This window comes from Thunnus thynnus, chromosome 7 (assembly GCF_963924715.1).
Source record: "Thunnus thynnus chromosome 7, fThuThy2.1, whole genome shotgun sequence".
Lineage (NCBI taxonomy): Eukaryota > Metazoa > Chordata > Actinopteri > Scombriformes > Scombridae > Thunnus > Thunnus thynnus.
This window is the reverse complement of record NC_089523.1, coordinates 26733233-26757615: the sequence shown is the minus strand read 5'-3', so window position 1 is coordinate 26757615 and position 24383 is coordinate 26733233. Positions and strand designations below refer to the sequence as shown.

Sequence of the window (24383 nt, the reverse complement as noted above, 5' to 3'; positions counted from 1 at the left end):
ACTCAAATAATTCATCTAATTCTATAAGGCAGAAGTACAAACGATTCTCTAGAAAGTGATGCCAAGAACCTCTTGACATCCACCAGCTATAGCGTCAGCTAGGGCAAGCATCTGCAGTATGTGACCTTACATAGTTTCAATGCAGCCCATTTTTTCTTCTATCAAGTTGGTATTCAGCAACTGCAAAACCACTTCTAGCGTTTCTACAGCCTGGAACTGATATTTGCAAAGCCAGACATTGTTAATACTGAATGAAGACGCATTTGACTCCGAGGCAACTCAAGTTAACAAATTGGACACAAGGCATCTATCTAAACAGCATTCTCTTCAGACTGAGTTGAATGTTTTATGAGGAAAAGTTGAAGAGAGACCCATACCAACAAAAAAATAAAAAATAAAAAAAAGTGGAAGCTGAGCAGAAGAGGCTGCAACTAGGAGAATATATCTCTGCTCCGATAGCTTGTATCAGTCAGCTTCTGTCAACCTAATCATGGTCAGACTCTGATGGCTGATAGCAGGGCTGCTTGATTAATAAAAAACAGGCTGTATTTCACACTAGGTTCGTGGCTACCCTGCGAGGTTCATTTCCTTCCAAAGGGAGTAGCAGAAAAGCTTGACACAAACGACACGTCCAAACAACCTGTGAGAGGCAGAGAAGACAAATGAACTGGCTATGACATTGCCGGAGCTCCTTTGGGCTTTTACAAATGACTCCTCATATGCCTCCCAGCCGTGGCATATGTCTGCACCGTGTCTAATGAGTGCTTCAGATATGAGGAGAGTTCAATAACTAATGAAAGAAGAACCTTGTTCTCTTATTACAGCCCCCATGCCTGACACTAAGCATTGTATAATGTATTGGAAACTACTGACACGCATACACACACGCACACACACTTATTAAAAGAAAGTTCAAAAAAGGCATTTGATAGACTCAACAGTACCCGTTCCTCTTTAATGTGTGCTGGGATCATTTTCTTGCTACAGAGGCGAGAGGAGAGACACTTAATTAACAGGGCCTACAACAACACCAATCAATAGTTTTGGTGTACACTGAGCACCAGCAGAGTCAAAAAAACAGCCTGCCGACATTAGGCCTTTCATGTTTTTCCTCACACTTGTAATTAGCTGAAAATATGAACATTACCAAAGACTGCCAGCACTGTAACATCAAATCATTACTCATAACACATTAATATTCAACACCTGTCTGGCCAAATGTGTAAAAGGTAGAAATCAAGAGCATTTGAGGAAACTTAAATTCACCATTAATGGCCCATTCTCCGCCTTAGGAATATGAGATTAACATTGAACCTGACTGCATGGTCATTTGTCTTGCTTTTGACCTTGAACATATCATGTCGTACCAGATAGTCTCGGGAAAAAATAAAGAGTTGTATGTCAGCTCCTATTTGGCCTCATTTATCAATCTATTCATATGGTCTTTATACATTTTAGTTCAATTCAAAGCACTAAAACTGATGTGCTCATGTATCAACCTTGTTTTTCAAAAGGTAAACATTTATATATCTGATACAGCCATGGCAGGTTTTAAATGTTAGCAGGAGCCCTCTGTCTCATGAGTTTGGTGTCACATATCATATTATGTGCAGCTTTTTATCTCCACAGCTAGAGCATAATGTGAGTTGAGTTGAAATCGCAGTAATCAGTGGGCAGTTCTTTGCCTTTATATTGGGTACAGTACTAAAAGGCTCCGAAAAATAAAACAGAATGTCAGATTTAATTACATTAAAATTACAGTAATATAAAGTCAAAGTAAAGGAGTCCCATGGTGATGATTAAATGCAGAGCTACTGCACAAAATGTATAGTAGGTACATTTTCACTACTACTGTACATCAGTAAGTAATTGCATTGTGATTTAATTATAAAGCACAGCTTTCGGTATTGAATATGCTCTTCAAGGCTCTTGCAACTTCCATAAAGACTTAAATGGCTGCTTACATAGCACTTTTATCCCAACAGCTTTAAAATGTTTCTGCTGCTCACTCACCCATTCACTCACCCATTCAGTCACCCAATCACACACCAATGGCTGCAAGTTAACACGCAGGGTGCTGGTGCAACCATCTGGGAGCAATTTGGGGTTCAGTATCTTGCCCAAAGACACTTTGACATGCAGATGGGAGGAGTTGGGGATCAAACCACTGACCTTCTGATTAGTGGATGACCCACTCTACCTCCTGAGCCATAGCCGCCCCTGTAACTTGTTCCCAATAACTTGTTAATGTTCCCTAAGAAAGTTTTTTTCCCTCCTTGCTGACACTGAAAATGTAAATTGCGATTTGCAATAAAAATGCATCAAATTGACTTAAACACCATGCCTTTACCATATGCATCAATGCACATCTAAACTACGATGTGCAAAGATGCCAATAAACTTCATGCATAATTATGCTAAAATGAAACAGCTTGTTTTGTTCATACATCTTGATGTGTGGCAGAATGTAATGTACGGTAAATGTCCAATTTAAAACTGACAAATATACAGTTTATAAAACATAATAAAACTGGAGACATTCTCACGATGAATTATAAATATATCTCTTTTAAAAATATGCCCTTGATCGCTTTTGAGTTAACTTTTAATGAATGCACCTTCTAAACATGCAAGCCAAATCAATACATGTACTGCAGCGTGAGGAAATGATAATACTCATTTAAAGATGAGGTACAGTACACCACAGCCAGACAAGGAGTACCTGGCGTAGTTGAAGAGGCGGCTGCCCCACATCTTGTGTACCCCTCTGGGAGGTGCGTGGAAGAAGCACGTTTCGGAGCCATCAAATTGGTTGAGACCATCCTCTGTGTTCATGGAAGCGTGGCTGTGAACAACGTCTAGCAGTACCATGATGCCCATCGAATGAGCCACATCAATCAGCTTCTTCAGCTCCTCTGGGGTACCATAGCGACTGCGGTCACATAAACACATGTGTTAGTTCACTACATCTTAACCCTGTCCGATTTTCCACTTCATGAAATAAACTCAGTGTAACTTAAATCTACCCTTAATTCTGTTGTTAACTCTACATTCAAGCCCTAATGTTAAAATGATCCTTTATTGATTGATCAAACCACTGTCCTAACTTAGGACAATCTGACCAATTTTTCTGTTTGTGTCCATGTGAACCTAATATACCTACACAAATGCAATACTTACATACAGTACACAGTACATTACAGACAGTACTTGCATACGAGCATATTTATTTATTTGCTTGTTTCTATTTTGTGTGTTACAATGTTATTTCCTTGAAAAAAAACCCTAATTATGATTCTCAGTCTACTTCTCCTACTGTAAATCTAATTCCTAACTTCAGTCCAAGGCCTAAACTTGTGCCCCCCTCCCAAAAATAAACCTGGCTTGTGCAAGTTGATGACCAATAAGCCTTGGTTTTTTGGTGTTTGTAATTCAAAATAACCAGGACAGTATTGAACAGTATATTATTTCACAAACATTATCTCTTCCTTGGGCCATTTGTCTAAAATGGTCCATCAGAAACAAGCTATCCAACAATCTTTGTAATTTAATATATTTTGTAGAACAGTATAACTCTTCTACAGTTCTTTATTACCATTCAAAGTGCTGTAAAGAGGACACTGTAGAACCCAAGACACAAACAGAAAACCACAGACTGTATGTATGAATGCACGCCTCCATGTAAGCACATCTTTGTGTATACTCCCCATATTGTCCAATAATATCCCATCTGTCCTTCCAGCTATCATTATATCAACTCCCTTGCAAAACAGGACACATAATAACAGCATTACCCCGCTTCTCAGTATTCGACCGCTCAGGTTTTAAATGACACTGAGAGATCAATCATGGGTGAAATTACACTATATACATTACATACAGTTTATGCTCTAACTCTAAGCAAGGAAAGGGGACCTCTGAAAGAAGATAAACACTCTGACTAGTCCACCGTCCACTTTATCTAGGAGTCCCTCCACTCTCTGGATTAGCAGCAAATGTATTTACAGAGAGATTATTACTGTTGTCAGGCTTCCTAACCTTTATTTGAGGTGACTGATTTTATGAAGTGGATAGTTGCTCACACAGTTTTGTCTTAATGACTGTGTGAAGTTACTCAACCCTCAGAATAAACATCTTTTTTTTCTAAAATTATTTGTATTATAAGGCAGATGAGGCAGGTAAGGTGGCGTACATATGAAACACTGCAAAGGTGTCTGATTTGATAACAAGTGTGTTTTGATAATGCAGGACCAAGAGGGTTTTTTTTAAGGTTTTTTTTGCAATGGCACAAGTATTCACTAATGAAAGCAGCAAACATGCCTTGAGGGGCTTTGCTGTCAGAAACTCAATGAAAGAACAAGTGGTGTATCCGCTTACAGTACAGCCAACCAATTCTGGGCTGACAGAAATATTGCATCATGTTTTTTTTGATAAAGAAAACCAAAGAAGACAGTCAGCAGTGTCTTCTGACACAGAAATACAAACTCACAATTAAATGTTGTCCTCCGCATTACGTGACATTTGCACATGCATCAGCTTTGCCTTTGACATCATATAAAAGATAATGATTTTTTTGCTTCAATCCTCGGCCAATTACAATGAAAAGTATTAAACAGAGAGATAATTACAGACTGCAAATACACTCAATGGCTATTGTTGAAAAAAGGATGACTGTAAAGAGTTCCAAAATGATTTGTTATAATAAAAACACATGAAAAATACATAAATCATACTGAAATTGTCAAACATTTACCTGGAAGCGGCAAAGAAACTTGTAATCTGATACCCGAAGCTTGCGTAGTAGGCATGCTCCATGATAGCCATCAGCTGAATGCAGTTGTAACCTGGAAACAGAGGAGAGGGAGTAGAAAAATACATATCTATATTTCAAAAAAGATTATTCTCTATGTCATGTTTTTGGATTTTTCCAAAAGTAACTTTTTCTAACTGATGTTAATACCATTCAGATATTAGCTGAGAGTAAACTAATAAATTATGTATGATAAAAAAATATGTGTTGGATACGTATGGCAGCATGATTCAATGTTGCTTGACATCCTGGTGCTTCTTTATTATGGGGAGCTTTGTATCCTGTGTATTTGGATAGCCTCATTTCCTGCAATAACTGCAGGGGATTATTATTTCCTGCCATCTTCTCTTTTTTTTAATGATTCTTAAAAATAACACTAGCTGTCTGGATCATACACTAAATCTCAGGAAAAATTGCAAAAAATTATTGTGATGTTTTGGGTTGGTTGGCTACGCAGGATAGACGATACAATATTTTTGAATTCTTATGAATACTGACATTATCTGAATGTTTGTCCACATTAATTTGGTGCAGCAAGCATCCGTAGATATTACGACTTACTGTAATACTATTAGACCCGTGTCAGTCAAACTGTATATATGAGCTCTAAGGCATTTCCTTTTTGACACAAGCTCTGGTATCCTACAGACAAGCTGTGGCAACAGGGAAACACCAGCTATCAGAGTCAGGAGGTCATGTACAACATTTCAAAACGACCTACGAAAACTGCTTCTATGAAAAAGAGAACAACAGGCTTTTAAACTGCCACTGAGCACTCCAGAAGGAGGCCCTGCAGTTTTTCACTGTTGTGTGGAGCGGATTTATTTATTTATATCACAGCTTCTTTTCAGGCTAGAGAGAGAGAGAGAGAGAGAGAGAGAAAAAAAAAAAACTTCTGGCTTTTGAAGGAGTGTGACAAAGCACTGGGGTGAGAGGAAGTTTCTCTTTTTTATATTTATATATATATATATATATATATATATACACACACACTCTCTCCACAGTCAAGAAAATGAAATGGCAGGCAAAGGCAGCCGTCACTAGAGACGGTAGAGTTTAGCCTCCTGGAGAATCCTATTGTGCAGATTCCCTCAGCTGCTGCAGGTAGATTCTTTGACAGCATTTACTCTGGCAGGTTTTTTTTCCCCCAACTAAACAGGATGACACGACCACGGAAACAGCATTTATCAGATCGCTCCTGGTTTGCTATGCCAGTCATATCTGTGTCTTTTAATAATGTCAGTGCAGCAGGCTGTATTTGAATGCAAAAATAATGCCACATCTCATATCATTTGGTAAGGAGGAAAAATTTCAAACCAAGACAAGGATCTGCTCCATAAGGTTAAAGTCACAATTGAATCCTGCGCTTTATTATGAATCAGATTAATGAAAATTAATCACACGTCCCAGTTATTGAGACATATGTGTAATGAGAACATGTCAAACGCTGCCTGATAGCAACACACACTGTCATTTCTTTGGGGTATGAATAATCTTAATCAAAGCTGCGAGCAAGTTAGTCACGAAAGAAGAATGGCGATGTATAGTTTTAGCAATTGTTCAGAATTCATTGATAGAAAATTAAGTCCTCAATAATTTGTTTTGAACTTCATCAGGTCACTATAGCGCCACCATCAGGGAAAAGACTATTTAGTCTGTGTTATTTTGGAGACTGGAGCATTATGATATAAGTTTGTTGAATTTTCATCATGGCAAGGCACACTTTTGGTCAAGAAACCAGCAGAAATAGAAAACAGACAAAAAAAAATGCATCTGAAAAAACTCAACAAATATAAAAATCACACTTGAAAAAACTCAACATACTTTGTTTTAAATGTTTTGTTGTGTCAAAAATGTTGTGTTTGCCTCTTAATTTCTTTTATAACATAAAAAAACATCATTCTGTACTTAAAAAATACTTACTGTTACTGGAAACATGTATCATTATATAAAGATTAGGTCATGTTGTCCAGCCTGTACATACAAGTCTGTATGATATCTTTTTTACTGAATGATGCAAAGTGTAAAAGGATGGCTTTTTCTCCACTATTGGCTCTCTTATATAGAGCAAGATAATGGAAACCGAAACAAGTTGTCAGTTTTGCAGCCCGCTCTCGGCTGCGAGGAGTGTGACTGAGACTGTGGAGCCCCCTTAACAAAACACTGTCCAACGGTCAGTGATCCCTTCAGGTCATGCCAGTAAACAGGATGCTGACTTGCTGATGTGGCTTTGTGCAGAGGGAGTGTGACAGGTCTGCCAGTGAAAATACTGGTACTGGAGGAACAGTGGCACTCAAAGCAGCATGGCATGTCTGCTGGGGTATGAACCAGTGTTGACAGAGATGGACACCGAGAGATAGAAAAGAAAAACTCTCAAAGCCCTCGACTATTGCTTTTCCAACCACATTGTTGGCTCAGATTTGATGTGTAGGGACGTGTATACAAACATCATCTCAATGCTTCACTTCCTCTCTGTACATGGCTGGATAAGTTGAGTCAACAAAAGCTCTGACTGACAATCACTTAAAATGACGAGAATCGCAGCAGGGTGATTGCTGAGTACTTTTTGAAGACTTGAGTAGCAAATAAAATACCAAAGAGGCCAAAGGGGAAGAGAATAAACATATAGAGGTCTTACCCAGATCTTTTATACGGGGCAGAACGTTGAGCATGAAGTTGGTGTATGATGCGATCTTTTGCTCAGGAGAACCGATGCCTACGTGGGCCTCGTATACTCTCAGACTCGTGGGTTTCTTTGGCCGAGGGTGGACGTGCTGAAGAGGAAATCAAAATTCATATGAGAAGATATCATATGAGAGTCCAATCCATTTTCCTAAAAATACATTTGGTGAGTAATTATGAACCATAAGGTCAAAGACAAAGTGTGGGTTTTCTGAGTCCCTCCACCAATATCTTACCACAGAGGCTGTTAAATATTAAAAGATCTATGATTCACACTGTCTGTGTTACACAACGGAGAAGGGATTTGCTTTAAACAAAGAGTAGATTTCCTGATGGCTACCAACCACTCTTGTGAACCCACTATTTGAAGTACATGATTGAGCCACTTGTAAATAAAGTGAATATACAGCCAGTGAGAGGTCTCCTCTAATTAAAAATGGTGCAAAATAACAAGCGATAAAGAAAGCAAGGTGGTCTTTAATAGCCTCTTATTGTTTTGCTCGTGTGCACTTGTACTAACGACGTAAAGTAGCATTGAGACACATTCAGACCCTCTCAAATCAGCAGCTTCAAGTACCCCTATTAAGAATAACCAGAGCAGCTGTGGCTTGGCCAGATGTAAGACTGATTTCAAATGTATAACGTATTTAATTAATCGAAATAAACACTGAAAAAAATTGCTTTTCTAAAAAGAAATAAACAATGATAATAATAAGCCGTATTTACGATATAAGGTAGTGGGGGATCCCAGTGAATCCAGTCGTAGATGACATATTTATCCTCCTTGGTCACATATTTTGCCCAGGGCGAGATCCGGTACAGCCGCTTACCATCCTTGGTGTGAACTACCACCTGGGAAAATAAGACAAATGAGTATTATAATACAGCAAGGGCACTCAAAACAATGACACAGAGAGGGGACATTCAAAAAGACTTTACATAAGTTGAGTGAAGGACACATATATGTTGTATAATAAGCAGACAAAAGGTATGGATCATATGATAAATCTGGATTGAACAAATACTTAATGAAAGGATGAAGGATAATAGTAGCCAAACTTAAGTAAAATGGAAAAAAGTGCTGCAAAAGATACCAGTCCTCGAGGCCTGGCGACAAATCAACAAGGGCCTCTGTGACTCCTGCCTGTTTCTCTCCTTCGATGTATGCGATTTTGAAGTCAGCATTTATTTGCATCTTCCAGGCATGAAGTGCTTACTGTACATCATAAAACCATGCTGTTACTCCCCATCCATTACACAAAAAAGATGGTGCAGATTGTTCAACCAATAAACCAAACATTTTTCAATATGTCAACAACAAAACTGTCCTTCTTCCAGAGAGCAGCTCAATGCTCTCCGATGTAAAACTCACAGCTTTAAAACGATTATATCCTACTTGTACAGGGCTCTCAGAGAGCACTGAAGACATAATATGGTGTAGTGGACAAAAAGCTCCAGTATTGATCGGAATACTTGTTGCGGTGAATTTGGATTCGATGGTAATTATGTTGTGAGGGGTGCAACCTCTTCATGGGTTGTAACAGCCACTGACTGGCCCATCTTGAGATGAGATTTGAGCTAGGGAGCAATTTAGGAAAACAGGAAATCTAAATCATTATCTTTTATCTATTATGTCTGCAATTCAGGATTGGAAGGGGGTCAAATAAGCATAGTTAGGAAATCTAACTGGCAAGTTACTTTGCCTCCATCACTCAAATAAGAAAGCAGAAAGCCAGTGCGAGAATTGAAAAAAACCCACCAAGAAATCGATCCTGTAGTGTTAGCCACAGTATGTGTTCACCCTGTTTTGTCCCCTGCAGAAACGAGCATTAGAACCCAACTAATTCTGGCTACTGTTGTGAAGTAATGACTGTTCCAATGCCACCTACCTGCGAGCCGTTGGCCAGACCCCCCTCTGGGGTTTTTTCATTATGGCCAGACCACCTGGGGGTTAGCTGCCTGGCTCCCCTTATGACATGCTTCACAGTTTATAGGATTAGGAAAAGATAGTTGGATAAGTGGACTGGCATTAATCCTGTCAGAGCGGTGGTCCTTCAGACAAATTGGCAAGCATTAGGCACATTAAAGAAAAAAATCAGACTGCTAGGCAGGAGCATGAGTGCATGAACAGGAATAACAACTAAGAACCAGGCGATATGCAAGAAGTTAGGTGTGTGGATGAAAAAAATCGGCTTTTGATCCCTTCGATAACACTTCAGTTCACTTCTCGCAAACTCGCGGCATCAAGAGCTTATTGTAAATACTGTACACTCAAAAGGACACTGCTTGTTTATAGAGACAAATTGGGCCCCGAACAAAGGGGATGAAGGGCAAGCTGCTCTACAGGAGAGAGATTGGAGCTAGGCTTGTGCTTCCACGAGGGAGTGCTGTGGAACTAATTCTAAAGTGGAGCTCACAGCAAGACAGCTATTCATGGGCAGCAGGGGTGCACAAGGAAAGGCCAGGTGCCAACGTTTCCATCTGCTTCTTATCGTCCTTAGACTGACCTCCGCTGACAATGGGAGCTGGGCAGCCTGTCCAGGGCGCAGGAGTGTGCCAAAGATGACCCGGTCCCAAGGAGAGTGGTGCTGCGATGCCATCCATTCCACGCCTGGCATCTCATTTCAGGATTATTTCTCATCCACACTGTTTGCTTGGGAGACAATGCATAATGGGAGGTGTGTCTTTTACATTTAACCCTGATGAATTATTTACTAGAGCTAAAAACCAATCATCTACACCCACTGTGAGCTATGTTTTGCACAGAACAAACACGGCACATTGTCCGGAGGGATACCTGCCACAGATGGGAGCTGAAATAAAAGCCATCGGTTGGGCTCCTCAGGTGTATCTTACCCTCCACTGTGCAGACTGTGTACGTACAGTAATCTCCCGTCTGCGCGCTGTGAGTATGACATGTTGTTGACGGCGACACGCCAGGTTTTCACTTGGTTCATAAGACACCACACATGACAGGGAATCTCCCTCTCATATTACAGTGACAAGTACCTGTAGCGCAGAGGCAAGATGGCACCTACTGAGGGCGTGAAAATAGGCGTGAAGATGTTCTGTTCTCTACCTTGAGTTTGGTGTTATGTTCCACAGCTGGAGACTTGTCATACTTGGGCGGTACAGTCAGTTCCCACTTGCCGTATTCTTTCTTGGTGTAAGGGTGGGAGAATTTGTCCCAGCCATCTAAGGGTGGACAGAGAAGATTTAAATATATCAAATCATATCAACAATAATTGGTTTACAACATAGATCAGTTCTGATTTGATGAGGCCCGATCAAAGACAGACAGTATGTATAGAAAAAAAATGCCTATGACTGAACTGCCAAAGTCAGTACATGAATCTTTTTTGTCTTTTTGGTATTCTTTGACATAAAATGATCACAGACCTGCAGTTTACTTTCTGATATCTACCTATTATTTTGTTATGAACCATATGTGTGTGATTATTGCATCCTATAAAGTTACGACATACAATTTTGTTCATAGCAATAAAAAAAGAGTGATAATTGGTGCCATCTATGTGTTTCTTTCAATGTCTTTTTTGATACCACCACTAGGAGTTGCCGACATCGGGAATTTTAAAACCCAACTACAGGGGCTTTAATTATTTTTGATTGCAAATAAAACAATTAACAGTTACATTGAACCTAATTACAGCAGTGTGGTGCCACTTTGCCTTGTGCTGAAACAGCTTGTAGCTGATAGTCACCACTATGGCTTTTGCTCTATTTGAATATTCCCCGTGGTCACAGGGCTTCTTTGTTTTTATAATTTCTATACTCGAGTCTTCACACCTCTCTCTCCTTTTAAAACCTCTTATATAATTCTTTCCTGTTGTTGTTTTTGTGCTCTGAACTGCTCTCCTGTATCCTGTGACTTTTGTAACAGCGAGTAAACCAGCAGGCTCAGTCATCTAAAAGAAAAACTGAAAAAACACCACTTCACTGCTCAGTGAATTATATCTCTGCGGGTACAACGTTGAGGTGTGACATTCATAACCTGCTGATACCACATTACCAGTTGTCATTGACTGACAGAATATATTAGGACACAAAACTTTTATTATAAAGCGACCACCCTGGCATGTCAATTTAGGACGCTGTTTTTATTCAGTAATCCATATCTGCTTGCTATTCATGAGCAAAAAATAACGGCAGGATAGAGAATGAATCACAGGAGATGCTCCAGAAGTGACCGGGCACAACACCAGCACTTTTCATCGGCAGGCCAAGTCATTTTTTTTTTCACAATTTATTTATCTCCCTTTGCTTTAACTCCTCTACAAAAAACTGTGCATTATGCATCCAACCTGCACCATATTCATGGCTAGGGCTGCTGGGCTGTTTCCACATTTACTATGAAATTGAAATCAAATAATATGACTGAGCCGTGTCAAAATGTAATCTCTCACAGAATTGAATGTTGGAATTGAGCTGCTGCCCAAGGTCCTGGGAAGATAATTAAGAAGGAAAGGGAGAAATATGGGAAGAGGAAATGGCAGCAACAGAACTAACTAGCCCATAAAATGTGTAGGGACAATAAACAAATGGATAAATCTCCAGTTTTGCACACAGTATCAATCTGAGGGTATTACTATTAGCATTTGCTTTCCTTTATCATTACCTGCAGGGTGTTACTTAATTCAGAATGGCTTTGGCACAGAGGGAAGTGTTTGTGCTGTGGTGTGGTCTGGCAAATTGTGTTTGAGTTGCATGCACAAGTCTATTTTTTTTTTTTTATTCTCTCTATTATTTTTTGTATCTCCAAGGAGAGTAATATACTGCTGGTGTGTGTAATGAGATTGCAATGCATTAATAAATTTGATCAAGGAAAGAAAAAGATATAAAAAAAGAAACAAATTGACACTGAGAGCATACTCCTTGTATATCTATTTGATAGATGAGAACAAGTCTCATTTAATCTTGTTAATGATGATCAAAATAAGTAACTTTGTTGTATTTCCACAGCCCACATTAACCGAAAATAAAACTCAAAAGGCTATTAACCTGAAATGACTTTCAAAGTTTGTACTGGAGGGAAAAGAGATTTCAGTGCAAACACAGAGGTTGCACTCTCAACAACTTTCCAGGCAATGATGAAATAACCAGCTACTAAAATATTAACACTCCCACATTCAAAAGAACCCCCCTCAGTATGCAAGTTTATCCTGTGTTATCAATATTTTCCACATTTCCTACTCCCAAGTTGGTTGATCAAAAGGGCTGATACCCTTGTACCATGGTTGACTCCACTTTTTCTTAATTTTTGGCCTTTTTGTGTTCAGAAGTACAGAAATGTCAAATATCTTATTTAATGCACCATGAAGATATGCAACCTCTCTGTTTGCACTGAAATCTCTTCTCCTTTTTGGTCCCAACAGTGAAGGTAACTTTATATTACAGTGTCATTTCTTTTTAGTAATCCGATTTATAATTGCAATTCGATTGTTATTACAGAACTTAGTGAAAAATACTTTCATCTATCAGCCTGCTGCACGCTTCTTTAAAACACAATGAGAATTGCTGTCATGCCAAAAAAAAAGATTTCCCAATACACTGAAAGACTCACTATTTGAAGAAGTGATCACTGATTACTTATTACAAATGAATTGATAGCATAACTACAAATGTCAACTTTCAGCTTTAATTCGAGTGTGTTCACATCCATACTGAATCCGTTTTATATGAATTTTAGCACCTTTAAACACAGAAAATGCAAGTGAGGATAATAAATGAGCAGTAATAAAACTCTGTAAACTCTAAGAAAACAACCTGGACCTGGACATCACAATGCGGATATGATGTTGAGGAGGATCAGTCCACTTACTGAAGTCACCGGTGAGAAAGAGGGCCTCTGCAGCCGGAGCCCACTCTTTAAAGAACAGGCTGTTGTCAGGCAGTCGCTGCACACCGAAGGAATTGTAGCTGCGTGTGAAATTGTCAAAGCCTCCTTCTGCATCTTCCAGCAGTAAGAGCTGCTTATGGAACAGCTCATACCTGCAAAAAAACAGGAAAGCACACAATAAGAATTCAATGAAAAATCTACTCTTGAGACTGAAAATCTATCAGATACATATTGCACACTGTTATACATCATCATTCTGTAATGTTAAATACAATTCAGTTATTTTCAGGTTGTACTTCAGTTGGCATTTCATTCAGTTGGACAGAAATAACAATAGTAACTGGGATGACAGAGGCTGAGTTTCTCCAGCTTTCTCTCCAGTGTGACTGCTGATGAACATTATTGTCAATACGGTGAGTACAGGAAGACGTGTACTCACTGCTTGACTCTGAATTACTGACTCGAAACCTTCTGTTAACCGTTGCTTTTTCAGATCAATTATCAAGTATGTAAAATATTCATGTAGCGTAATTGACACGGTGCGCCACGTCTTCATTTCATTTCATTAACCAACAGCTACTACACTTTACAGGTCATAGAATAATACAGTGGAAATTATATGATGTTAATGTTTTTTGTTCTCTACTCACAATAGCAACACAAGATATTAATAAGATCACACACAACATACAGAGTCACTAAACACTAGCCATCTTGAATAATGGTGAACGGATACAGACACTTTAAATTCAATCAATACAATCCAGCTGCAGTACAAACATAAATATGCACTCTAATATGAATGTTTCTTTACTTTACCTGTTCAGCCACTGTAAAATGACATTTTGTGTCTTAGGGTGGAAAAGTGCTCACACTCCAGACGAATGATTTTGAGACAAATTTAACTGTTTAATTATTTGTGTATTGTCAGTATGCTTTTAAAAATGTTCCATTTGCAAATGATTTACAGATGTACAACTTTTCTCAAATATTGTAGTACATACAGTGCAGCAGTGCATGGTACTGCATCTTAATGTTTCCATGCTAACCTTATCTCTTTGAGGTCCCACCTCAGGATGCAAACCTACCTCTTTCCCTCAAGAATGTGTGACTACAGGCCTATCCTGAGAGATAAACCTCTGTCTGTTACCTTCAACTGGGAAGGATAGACTAACTACTTTGCAATTTATCTCACTTAAGTTCCTGCAGCCAGCTGGTGTCCATATCAGATTCCCCCTGGTACAGAAAGCCACTTTCAGCCAGCTGAGTTAAGTGCACTCTCTCCCCTATAGCCCCAAAGCCAAGCTCAGACTGGCCTGTGAAGGCCCTGGGGCTAGTGATGATGGGCTGAAGTTAACAGCGCGATTTCTCAGCAGCTGCTCCCTGTGTTGAGCATAGTGGATACAGACAGTGCTTGCCAAATGTAAACCTTTAAAGTCCAACCAATGCTGCCACATGCCTCCTTTGCCACTTTGTCACCATTTCAAGAATACACTGAAAGGAAGGACAAAGGGAGGATTCACATGAGGGCAGAGCTCCACTGCCACAGTATTAATAGGCATGAAAGTCATGCCTATGATTATAACAAATGAGTTCCAGGGGGGTTGGACCAGTGGGAATAGTGATCCAAAATCCTGTATGGAAGCAGCATTCTCTGCACATCTCTTGTGCCTGTTTCCACTTGAGATTACAGCGAGGAGGCGAGAGCAGACCACACATCACAATCAGACAATGAAAGAGGCAAAAAAGGCAAACTTAATTTCTGAAAGTCATCAATAGAGTTGAAGCTATAGGCCAAATCAAAACTTTGATTTATTTGGCTATTATCAATAATTAGACTTTCTGCGAGCATCCTTCCCCTCCCCTGTGCCCTTTTCCTACAAAATTTTATGTTTGTGAATATGAACTCATCTCTACCTCCAGCACTGGTGCCACATCTCTATATCTTGTCCCCTTTTTGTGATTTGCTAATTCTTCATGTTTACTACAATATTCTTCAGTTTACGGGACTGCACATAATATCCACGGGCAACATTTGGCCGTAAAACACTCTCTCATCAAGCTGCAAAGAGCAAAGCCTCCGAGTGTGACCATTTCATCACATATGGCAACACTTTTTTTTCCCTCTAGTACTGGCCCTGAATTCCTAATACGAGCAAGTCAGTGTTAGAACAGCACAACTGGAGCTAAATTCATGCTGTTTCCCTGTCTTCACCTAAAACTGTCACGTTTCTTGGTAAGTTATGAAAAAGTGTAGAAATTCCATGTGATTATACCATCGTTAAAATGATTCTGCTGCTGTGTGTTTGGTGTGCATTGCTGACAGCTACAGCATCTTACTAGGAGTCATCACAGTCAGAAATGGTCAAATCCTTCACATTGAGGCTTTAAGATTACAGAAATATTTTTAAAGTATCAAGTCGTTCAGTAAAATGGGAGTTTTTATGTGAGAATGTATTATTCCTCACATAATGCTGCATTCTATTGCACTCAAATATATTCCCCGATTGCAAGTTAAACATTAAAATATTTAAGTGTTATACCAAGCTGGGAAAGTTGCAATATCCTATGAATTACAGAGGTGCTATATGGAGACTGGTGGGTGCATGTCTAGACTGTAATGTACTGTATTATAATATTAATATTAGTACTTGACATTCTCTCTTAATAATAAAAACTTAAACCTGCATTGAATGATTTTTTGGCCACTTTGGAGATTTTACCACTTGACCAGTCTTCTCAATAGAACAAAGCAATATTGCATCATTTCTAATTTTCCTTTGCACTATGAAACCCTGCTGCTCTTTGTTACTGTGGGTTGTACACGACAAGAAACACTACTAACCCTTGTAGCCAGAAATTACAAAGGAGTTTTGTCCTGTCCCCTGTTCAGTGGTAATAGAGCAGCAGGCGATTATAGATGTGAGTCACAGATTACAGTCCTGGCTCTCTTATCTCACAGTTTGGGTAACTGTTCTTTATCTTCGAAGATACTGAAGAAAATATCATATGGCACCACTGAAAAATTACTCCTACAGATTTTATTGCAGACAGCATCATTGTAAGTGACAGACATCAACCACCTGACAAATAACTGAAATCAGACCATTTTCTGCTTCTCCTCAAAACTATCTGGTTAACTTAATATTCCCTACAACTTGTAAATTCTTGGCAATGTTGCAGAAGCGAAGTATTAGTTCTGAGATGTTCTGTGCCTTCAAATGGGATTGTGTTTAGTTCATACCCCCTGTTGTATTATTCATGATTTTGTAAGCGAAAAATTTCTATTTGAAGTAGTGATGTACAATGACATTTTTTAACATCTCCTGAGAGTAAATAAGAGAAAAGCAAGTCTCAGAAGGTAATGGAGAAAGTTGTTCAGTTATAGAAAACTCTCCTAAAAGGTTCAGGAGCTGCCAAAGAAAGTGGATCAGTTATAGAAAGCTCTCCTGATAAACAAAGGTGAAGGTCCTTGAGAAGATGAGTCAGTTGGAGAAAGATCTTGTTAATGAGAAAGCTGAGGGTCGGAGGGTGCTCAAAAAAGAAGAACACTTGGAGGGGTGGGGGGGGGCTCTCCTGAAAAAGAGGACAGGGGCTCAAAAACAGCTGGAGGACTATGACTTAAGCTCTGAAGCATGATGAGGAGCAGCAGATGATCCATCATCTCCAGTGGCAGAAGGAGATCTCAACTAACTCAGGGCCAAAGCAGAGGTAAGAGAAAACCCTGCAGGAGAAATAAAGGGGGCAAAGAGACAGAGCAGCATGAAGTCCAGACTGGATGATCTGGAGGCAAAAAGTCCAAGAAGAAAACGTTGATAGCCAAGCTCTTGTGTGGATGATGTCAAGGTCAGGAAAATACCTGACCAGACTGTCAGAGCATCACTTGTTAACCAGCTGTACAGAGACAATGCAGGAAAGGAAGTACAAAATTTTGTTGGACATATGGGTCATATAGATGCATCCATAATTGATAAATATACAAACAAAAGGTGGTATCATACTATTGAGTATCATAAACAAGTCACAGTGGACCAGTAATATAATGATGTTCTGCCTAATTTTGCAGTTAATATATCTAACACAACCAATAGCTAAAACATGTTTTTTCCACTGTAACACTCAACAAACTTCTGATTTACCCAGAGTTCCTCAGGTCAACAAGTTCCCTCCATATATTCTGGTCAATTTCAGCCAATTCATTTGGATGCCTGTCTTAACCATGAACACATTTGTGCTTCCTTTTCTACAAAGTTGATCCAATCTTCAACATATATGAAAGGAATCTTTGGGATGTCATTATTTTAAGGTGTTTAATAAACCTTTTTGAGACAATAATTTAAATGATCCTGATTCTTTGGCTGTAATGTGCAAATAACCTGGTTGATAAGACGCAGACAAAAGAAGAGAGGCATACAGTTCTTTCAAGTTCACAATCAAGTAGATACATGTGTTTTCAAAACACCTGTACAATATGCATGTGTATTTTCTGACAATCCTTTTAGCGCCACCATCAGGCCAAAGTTGAGTCACATTTTGAGAATATTTTTGCAGTTTCATGGGATCACCAAATAATTAATGTTGTTCAGTCATCAATAAATGATTGAACAACAGCTGAATGAATCAGAGAAGTCAATTAAAGGAATTATTTGGAACTTTCAGTGTTCAAATGTGCACTAAAACCTTTAAATTAAGGTATTAGACATGGTAAGGCCATATGAAGTGTTACATGATGATCTCAATAGAAAAAAAGATGACATACATCTCAATTTGACATTTAGCATTTGACATTTTAATGTCATACATAAACTACAACTAATCTAAATTATGGTCACAATTCTAAATCTTCAGTTATATTTATCATCTGCTTATTTAAAATCCTCCCCACGGAGCAGCTGAACTTAATACCTTTCATACACCGACTGTTAGACAATCGGGCATCTAAATTTAGGGTGAGTGTTGAGGTCTGTTGTGTTGTGTGTGACTGATGGTGACAGCTGAAGCACAGAGGTTTTAGGAGAGTCTGCAACAGCCAGGAGAAAAACAAGTTAAAGAAAAGGCTTTACTCCCTCTGATCTCATCTACCCTTAAGGGCTTCCATACAGCCTAGCGGCAAGTTGACTTTCAAATACTGTCATTAATGTCCGTCTTTGACTGAGTGCTTTAATGAGGCTAAATAGGGACCTGAACATTTGCGGGGAGGTTGATTAATGAAAGCTAAAGTTCTGTGCTAACCTCATACCTTTGACCCTCAAGCAAGGTGACAGGAAAATAAATGCTGCCAAAGCTACCTTTGAAGAATATGCATAAAACATCCACTCATTATAATACAACATATAAGGCCAATTAGTTTTATATATGTGATCCAGTCATTCTAATAATTCCCTCAAGTTTGTCTTCTGTGCAAATGTGCCAAATGTGAAAACCAAGAAACTATAAGTTACTTTTTTGTCTACCAAACTTTAATTTCTGTATTTAAGCTCTATTAAATGGACTGCATTTATAGTTATATACAAACCTTGGGCAAATAACATATTTTGGTGGGGTTTTTTTTTAATTGAAAAGATGTAAACACAGCCTCTCTGGGATATGGGAAAAAAACATAATATTTTCTGCAAACATTAATGCAATTAGTGACTTTTTATGTCATAAATTGCAAAAATATAAAAACATCATTGTGGCATTTGTGCAAAAGTTTGGACACCCTACATAGTCAGTGCTTAGTAACACCCCCTCTGGCAGATATAACAGCTTGCAAACATTTTTTTGTAGCCAGCTAAAAGTCTTTCAATTCATGTATTTGGGATTTTCTCCCATTCTTCCTTGCAAAAGGCTTTAGTTCTGCAATATTCTTGGACCTCTTGCATGCACAGCTCTTTTAAGATCAACCCACAGATTTTCAATTATGTTTAAGACAGGGGACTGTGAAGGCCATTCCAAAACCTTCAGCTTGCATCTCTTGAGGTAGTCCATGGTGGATTTCGAGGTATGTTTAGGATCATTATCCTGTTGTACAAGTCATCCTCTTTTCAGCTTCAGTTTTTTTTACAGCCGGTGTTATGTTTGCTTCCAGAATTTGCTGGTATTTAGTGGAATCCATTCTTTCTTCCACCCGTGCAATGTTTCCTGTGCCACTGGCTGCAACACAACCCCAAAGCATGATAGATCCACCCCCATGCTTAACAGTTGGCAAGGTGTTCTTTTCATGAAATGCTGTTCCTTTTTTTTCTCCAAAACATACCTTTGCTGATGATACCTTTGCTCAAATGGAGGTTTTGATTTGCCTTTCTGACCAGCATACGAGGAGTTCTCTCCAAGAGTTTTCTTGATCTTTCAGATCTCATCTTGACCTCCACAGTTGGCCTGAAATGCCATCTCTTAATTACATTTCGCACTGTGGACACTGCAAGCTGACAACGCTTTGCTATCGTCTTGTAGCCTTCCCCTGCATTGTGGGCATCAATAACTTTAATTTTCAGAGCTGCTTAGAGGAACCCATGGTTGCTGAGTGTTCACACAAGGTTTGAAGAGTCAGAGTATTTGTAAAGCTTTGAATTTGGCACCAGCTGACATTTCCTAATGACAATTGTTCACATGGCTCAGGCCTAACAAGCTGATTAAGGTCTGAGACCTTGTAAAAAGAATCTGAGACTTCAAGACTCTTGCGGTGCCCAAACTTTTGCACATGCCACAATGATGTTTTTATATTTGTTCAATTCATGACATAGAAAGTATCAATGCAATAATGTTTGCTGAAAATATTGTGTTTTATGTTGCATATCCTAGAGAGGTTGTGTTTACATCTTTTCAATTAAAAAAAAAAATCACCAAAATGTGTTACTTGTCGAGGGGTGCCCAAACTTTTGCATACAACTGTATATAGCACCTTTTTAGTCTTCCAACCACTCAAAGCGCTTTACACTAACTGCCACATTCACCCATTCACACACACATTCATACACTGATGGCAGCGGCTGCCATGCAAGGTGCATGCATTTCTTTTCAATCTGAGCTCATGCATTGGTAGTCATTGCATCAAAGTCAATAATCAGTTTTGCTTCAAATATATTGCATCACCATCACAAGCATAAGACTCAAGACACATTGCTGCATATTCACATTGAAATAAGTTGTAATGACATTCTAAAATCGTTGCAAGAACCCATTGCCATAATAAACAACAGTCCCAATGCTCCCTTCTTTCATTTGGTCCAATTTACGAGACACATGGTGGAACGAGCTGCACAATCCTAGCAGCACTTCCTGCAGACTTGCACAACAGGAAGGGTAAATAATGAAGCATGTCAACAGAGCACTGCTCACTGGGGCTGTAACCTGCGTGCACCATCAACGCTTGTTTTCACAATCAATCTGAAACCAGCATCCTGATAACATAAAATAAGCCGCCTGCAACCATGGAATAGCTAATTAGAATGGGAGACTTGCAAAAACTGCAGGAATATCAAGTGCCCTGTTTATTTAAACTGGCTGTACCTGGTGTGAGCAAAAGTTCAACAAACCTGAGATGGTGGGTAGCCTTGATCCATGACATGGTGGTGAAATCTAAAGAATCAGCCTGTGTGGTCATAGGTCTATTTCTGATAAGCCAGCTGAATTCTTAGCACTGTGCAGCTGGGTGCGAGAACTCAGCGTGACACCACAGCCTGAGAAAGCTCTTGATTTCTATGCCTGTGTTCATGATATGGTGTTTGGACTGTGGGCTTTAGAACACGGGGGGCTTATCAAAAATTAACCTTCACACAGCAGTGCTCCTATATGTAAAATAATTTATGTGTAACTTTCATCAGCGAGAGAAGCGTTTGAGACACGTCTAGGGCTCGGTGAAGCCTAGCAATCCCAAGCTGTGTCTGAGATGGAACTGACACGCTCATCTCTCTGCAAGGCTAGAGCCCTGCTCACATGCTTCAAATACAAAGCAGGTGGTCCCTTACCTGCCACATTAGAGACAAGATCTGACACATAATGAAAATGGATGAAACTATATGGCCACTAAGCAGAGTTTTAAGGTCTAGTTTCTGAGACGACCCGACGATGACCTGATACCGCATCAACGTGAGTCATTATCGCTGTCGAATTTTAAGTAAAAAACATTACACTCATTAAATATAAAGAAATCCAGCAGCAGGTAAGGCTAATTGTACATGAGCTGGAGAATGGAGCTGAGGAATAACACTGTCAGTTTGTGAGTCACTCGCCCTTGCATTCAGAAATGAGGCTACAGTTCTTTTGAAAGACAGAGAAACCATTATGAAATCAACATCGTGTTATTAACTCGAACATTTTGTTGTTACTCAGCCATTATGAAGTTATTTAAAAGTCCACTTCTTCATTTTAGTCCAGTCTGTTTATCAGGTTAAAACCAGAACTCACAGCAATTAAAAAGACACAAGGACCAAAAAAAAATGAATATTAAATGGAGTTTTATAGAAAATAAACTGTGAGACGACAGTCTATTGACTTACAACCAGACTGTCTATTTACTTTTGAAGATTAGTGTGGACTCAAGGTCATTGCATTTACTACTGAAGGACACCAGGTGGTTCTTTTCAGGTCTCTGTGAGGCAACACGGCACTAATTTAAGCATATAGTGTATAAACATGTTGGTTTCAGTGTTCAAAATAAGCAAGTATTCACTGTATAATTAGCTGTAAATATTCACTTTATTAGTTCAGATGCCTTTGAGTGATAGAAGTGACAGACAATAAACAGACCTAAGAGCCTTATGAAATTCAAGTTCATTAAACTAAACACTTTGTATGTTTTAATCTCTCCTGGGAGATGTTTGGTGAACCAACACTTATCCATATAATGCTCTCAAAATCAAGTTACAAGGAACTAGAACAATGTCCCATTTAAAGCTGCAATGATTAGTTGATTAATCAATAGAAAATTCAATCAATCAATTCATTGTTTTAGTACTTTTTAAGTGGAAGTTCCAAAAATATACTGGCTCAATCTTCTCAAATATGAGGGTTTTCTGCTTTTCTTCATCATATGTGACAATAAACTTCATATCTTTGAGTTCTGGACAGACAAACAAAGACATCTGAATACATCTCCTTGAGCTGTGGGAAATTACAGCAGGCATTTTTCACTATCTGACAATTCATAGACTAAACAATTAATCAAGAATATAATCAGCAGGTTAATCAATAATGAAAATAATTGTTAGCTGCAGCCCTTGAATAAATAAGTCAAAAGGAGAATACAGATTGATTGATAGAGAGAGAGAGAACCATGCATTTTGCAGTCAAATGAAAGGCCCTCCCTGGCAGTGATATAAATCTCAAAGACAGCTGTTAAGACATCTTCCAGTGAACCGAAAAGACCGTTATTTCATTTATCATAACTTCCTGCTTTGGTTTGAGCATAAATGTATGACTCAGTTAAGAGGAAGCATCTTGCAAAAAAACTCTAATCTGGTCATTAAATTTTGGAATCTACTTCTTTGTGTAGTTGGATAGCCTACTATCAACCATCATACTTGTTGTTTACTGCAGGAAAAGTGTGATTGGAAAACGTGCTGGACATAATCCCAGATTAATAAATGCACTAGCCCAAACACACACACACACACACACACACAGCACAATCACTGGTCCCACACACTCTAACAGAGTAAGATTTCCACCCTATAATTAATTTGAATGGGGGCCAAATCGGGGCTGAAGGGGGAACAAAATCATGCAGCATATGAGTACCGCAAAAAGTCAATTAATGTCTGAGGGGTTATTTATATTTCAGGGCATTTCACACTGCAAGCAACCCAATCAACTACTGTACAGTATGTGCTGCGAGTTGGAAGCCTCCAACTAACTCCAGACTTTAATCCCATTTTTTTTTTAAAAAAAACAAAACACATTTTAGAGCAAGTGATGCCTCGATAACAACTGCAGAGAATTAAGAAGAAAACTCATTACTAAAATATCTTATAATAAGGGCCTGCAGTAAGGAAAGTGCGTTGTGATGCTGGGCCACAGTGATGCACAAGCAGCCTGAAAACAAAACAGTCATTCACCTGATAGCACCATCTCACCATGCGACGTGACGTCAGCTGACTCGGAAAACATGCCTACTCCCTAACTATCAAACGAGTTGGGAGACAACTCGCCTTCTTCTGTAACTTGTCACCTAAAATAAGAAGACTTTTCTAGTAGCTGTTCATTAATTTTGCATAAGCTGAACATCCTCTAAAGCGCTTGTTATTCAGCAGGCTAGGAAGGGGGGAAGACAAGCTATCTGTTGTGCAAGACAGGGAAACGCAGGTCTGTGCGACCTCTGGTCATTCAGAATGTCAAACCGGACACATAGAGGACTGTCTTGTTTGTTGTAAACATCTCATTTTATCTGTTATATGTGTATCTTTATTTAAAAAAACACAAAAGCCAGCGTAAACCAGGCATTAGCTCGAACCACCGGGGACTGATTTTGGCGACAATTTGTGCACAAAACCGTCGTTTGAGCCGTTTTTTACCTCCTCTTGAAGTCCTTCTCGTACGGTTTAAGATAGGGATCCATTTGGAGAAGGCTGTCGAACTCAGGAATTGTAACATTATCCTCTTGGTCTGCCATGGTTGCACCAGACTAGACCAATCGAGCGCCGACTGCTGCTGCCCGGACGCACAGACACTGACATGAACAAAGGACAGACAGGCACGTACTGTGAGCGCTTTCAGCATCCGGAGACAACAGCGAATCAGGCTGCTTTCCGCCAAGCCCGTCCCATCACAACATGCTGTGTTTCCAGCGGGTCAGAGATAAGAGAGCCGAGACGCGCGCTGCCGGGATACAGTGTAACTTTAAGATGACAGCAGAGGACGCATCTGGCTCGTCGTTGGGGGAACTTTAGGGATGGAGTCGGAAAATGGAGAGGGAACAAGGGAAATGGAAGATGAGAATTTTTGAAGTTTAGAAGCGGGAGAGCCTCAGGGAAGAGGAAGAAAGTTGATTCATGAGTCATAGTGAGAGTGAACATGAAAAAGAAACCTACATGGTTGGAATGAAGATTCGGGGTT

At 39.3% G+C, this 24383-nt stretch overlaps 1 protein-coding gene across 1 annotated transcript in view; it reads right to left on the bottom strand.

Annotated features, from left to right (window-relative positions):
• Positions 1-24031, bottom strand: part of gbe1b (glucan (1,4-alpha-), branching enzyme 1b) — a 91540-nt gene extending 67509 nt beyond the window's left edge. The window contains exons 1-7 of the mRNA XM_067595223.1: positions 23843-24031; positions 13332-13501; positions 10572-10687; positions 8219-8344; positions 7449-7584; positions 4754-4844; positions 2723-2932 (exon numbers count right to left, since the gene is read on the bottom strand). Coding sequence (XP_067451324.1) covers positions 2723-2932; positions 4754-4844; positions 7449-7584; positions 8219-8344; positions 10572-10687; positions 13332-13501; positions 23843-23940 — 947 coding nt within the window. The 5' untranslated portion in view covers positions 23941-24031. The remainder of the gene's footprint in view (positions 1-2722; positions 2933-4753; positions 4845-7448; positions 7585-8218; positions 8345-10571; positions 10688-13331; positions 13502-23842) is intronic.
• Between the last annotated feature and the right edge of the window lie 352 nt (positions 24032-24383).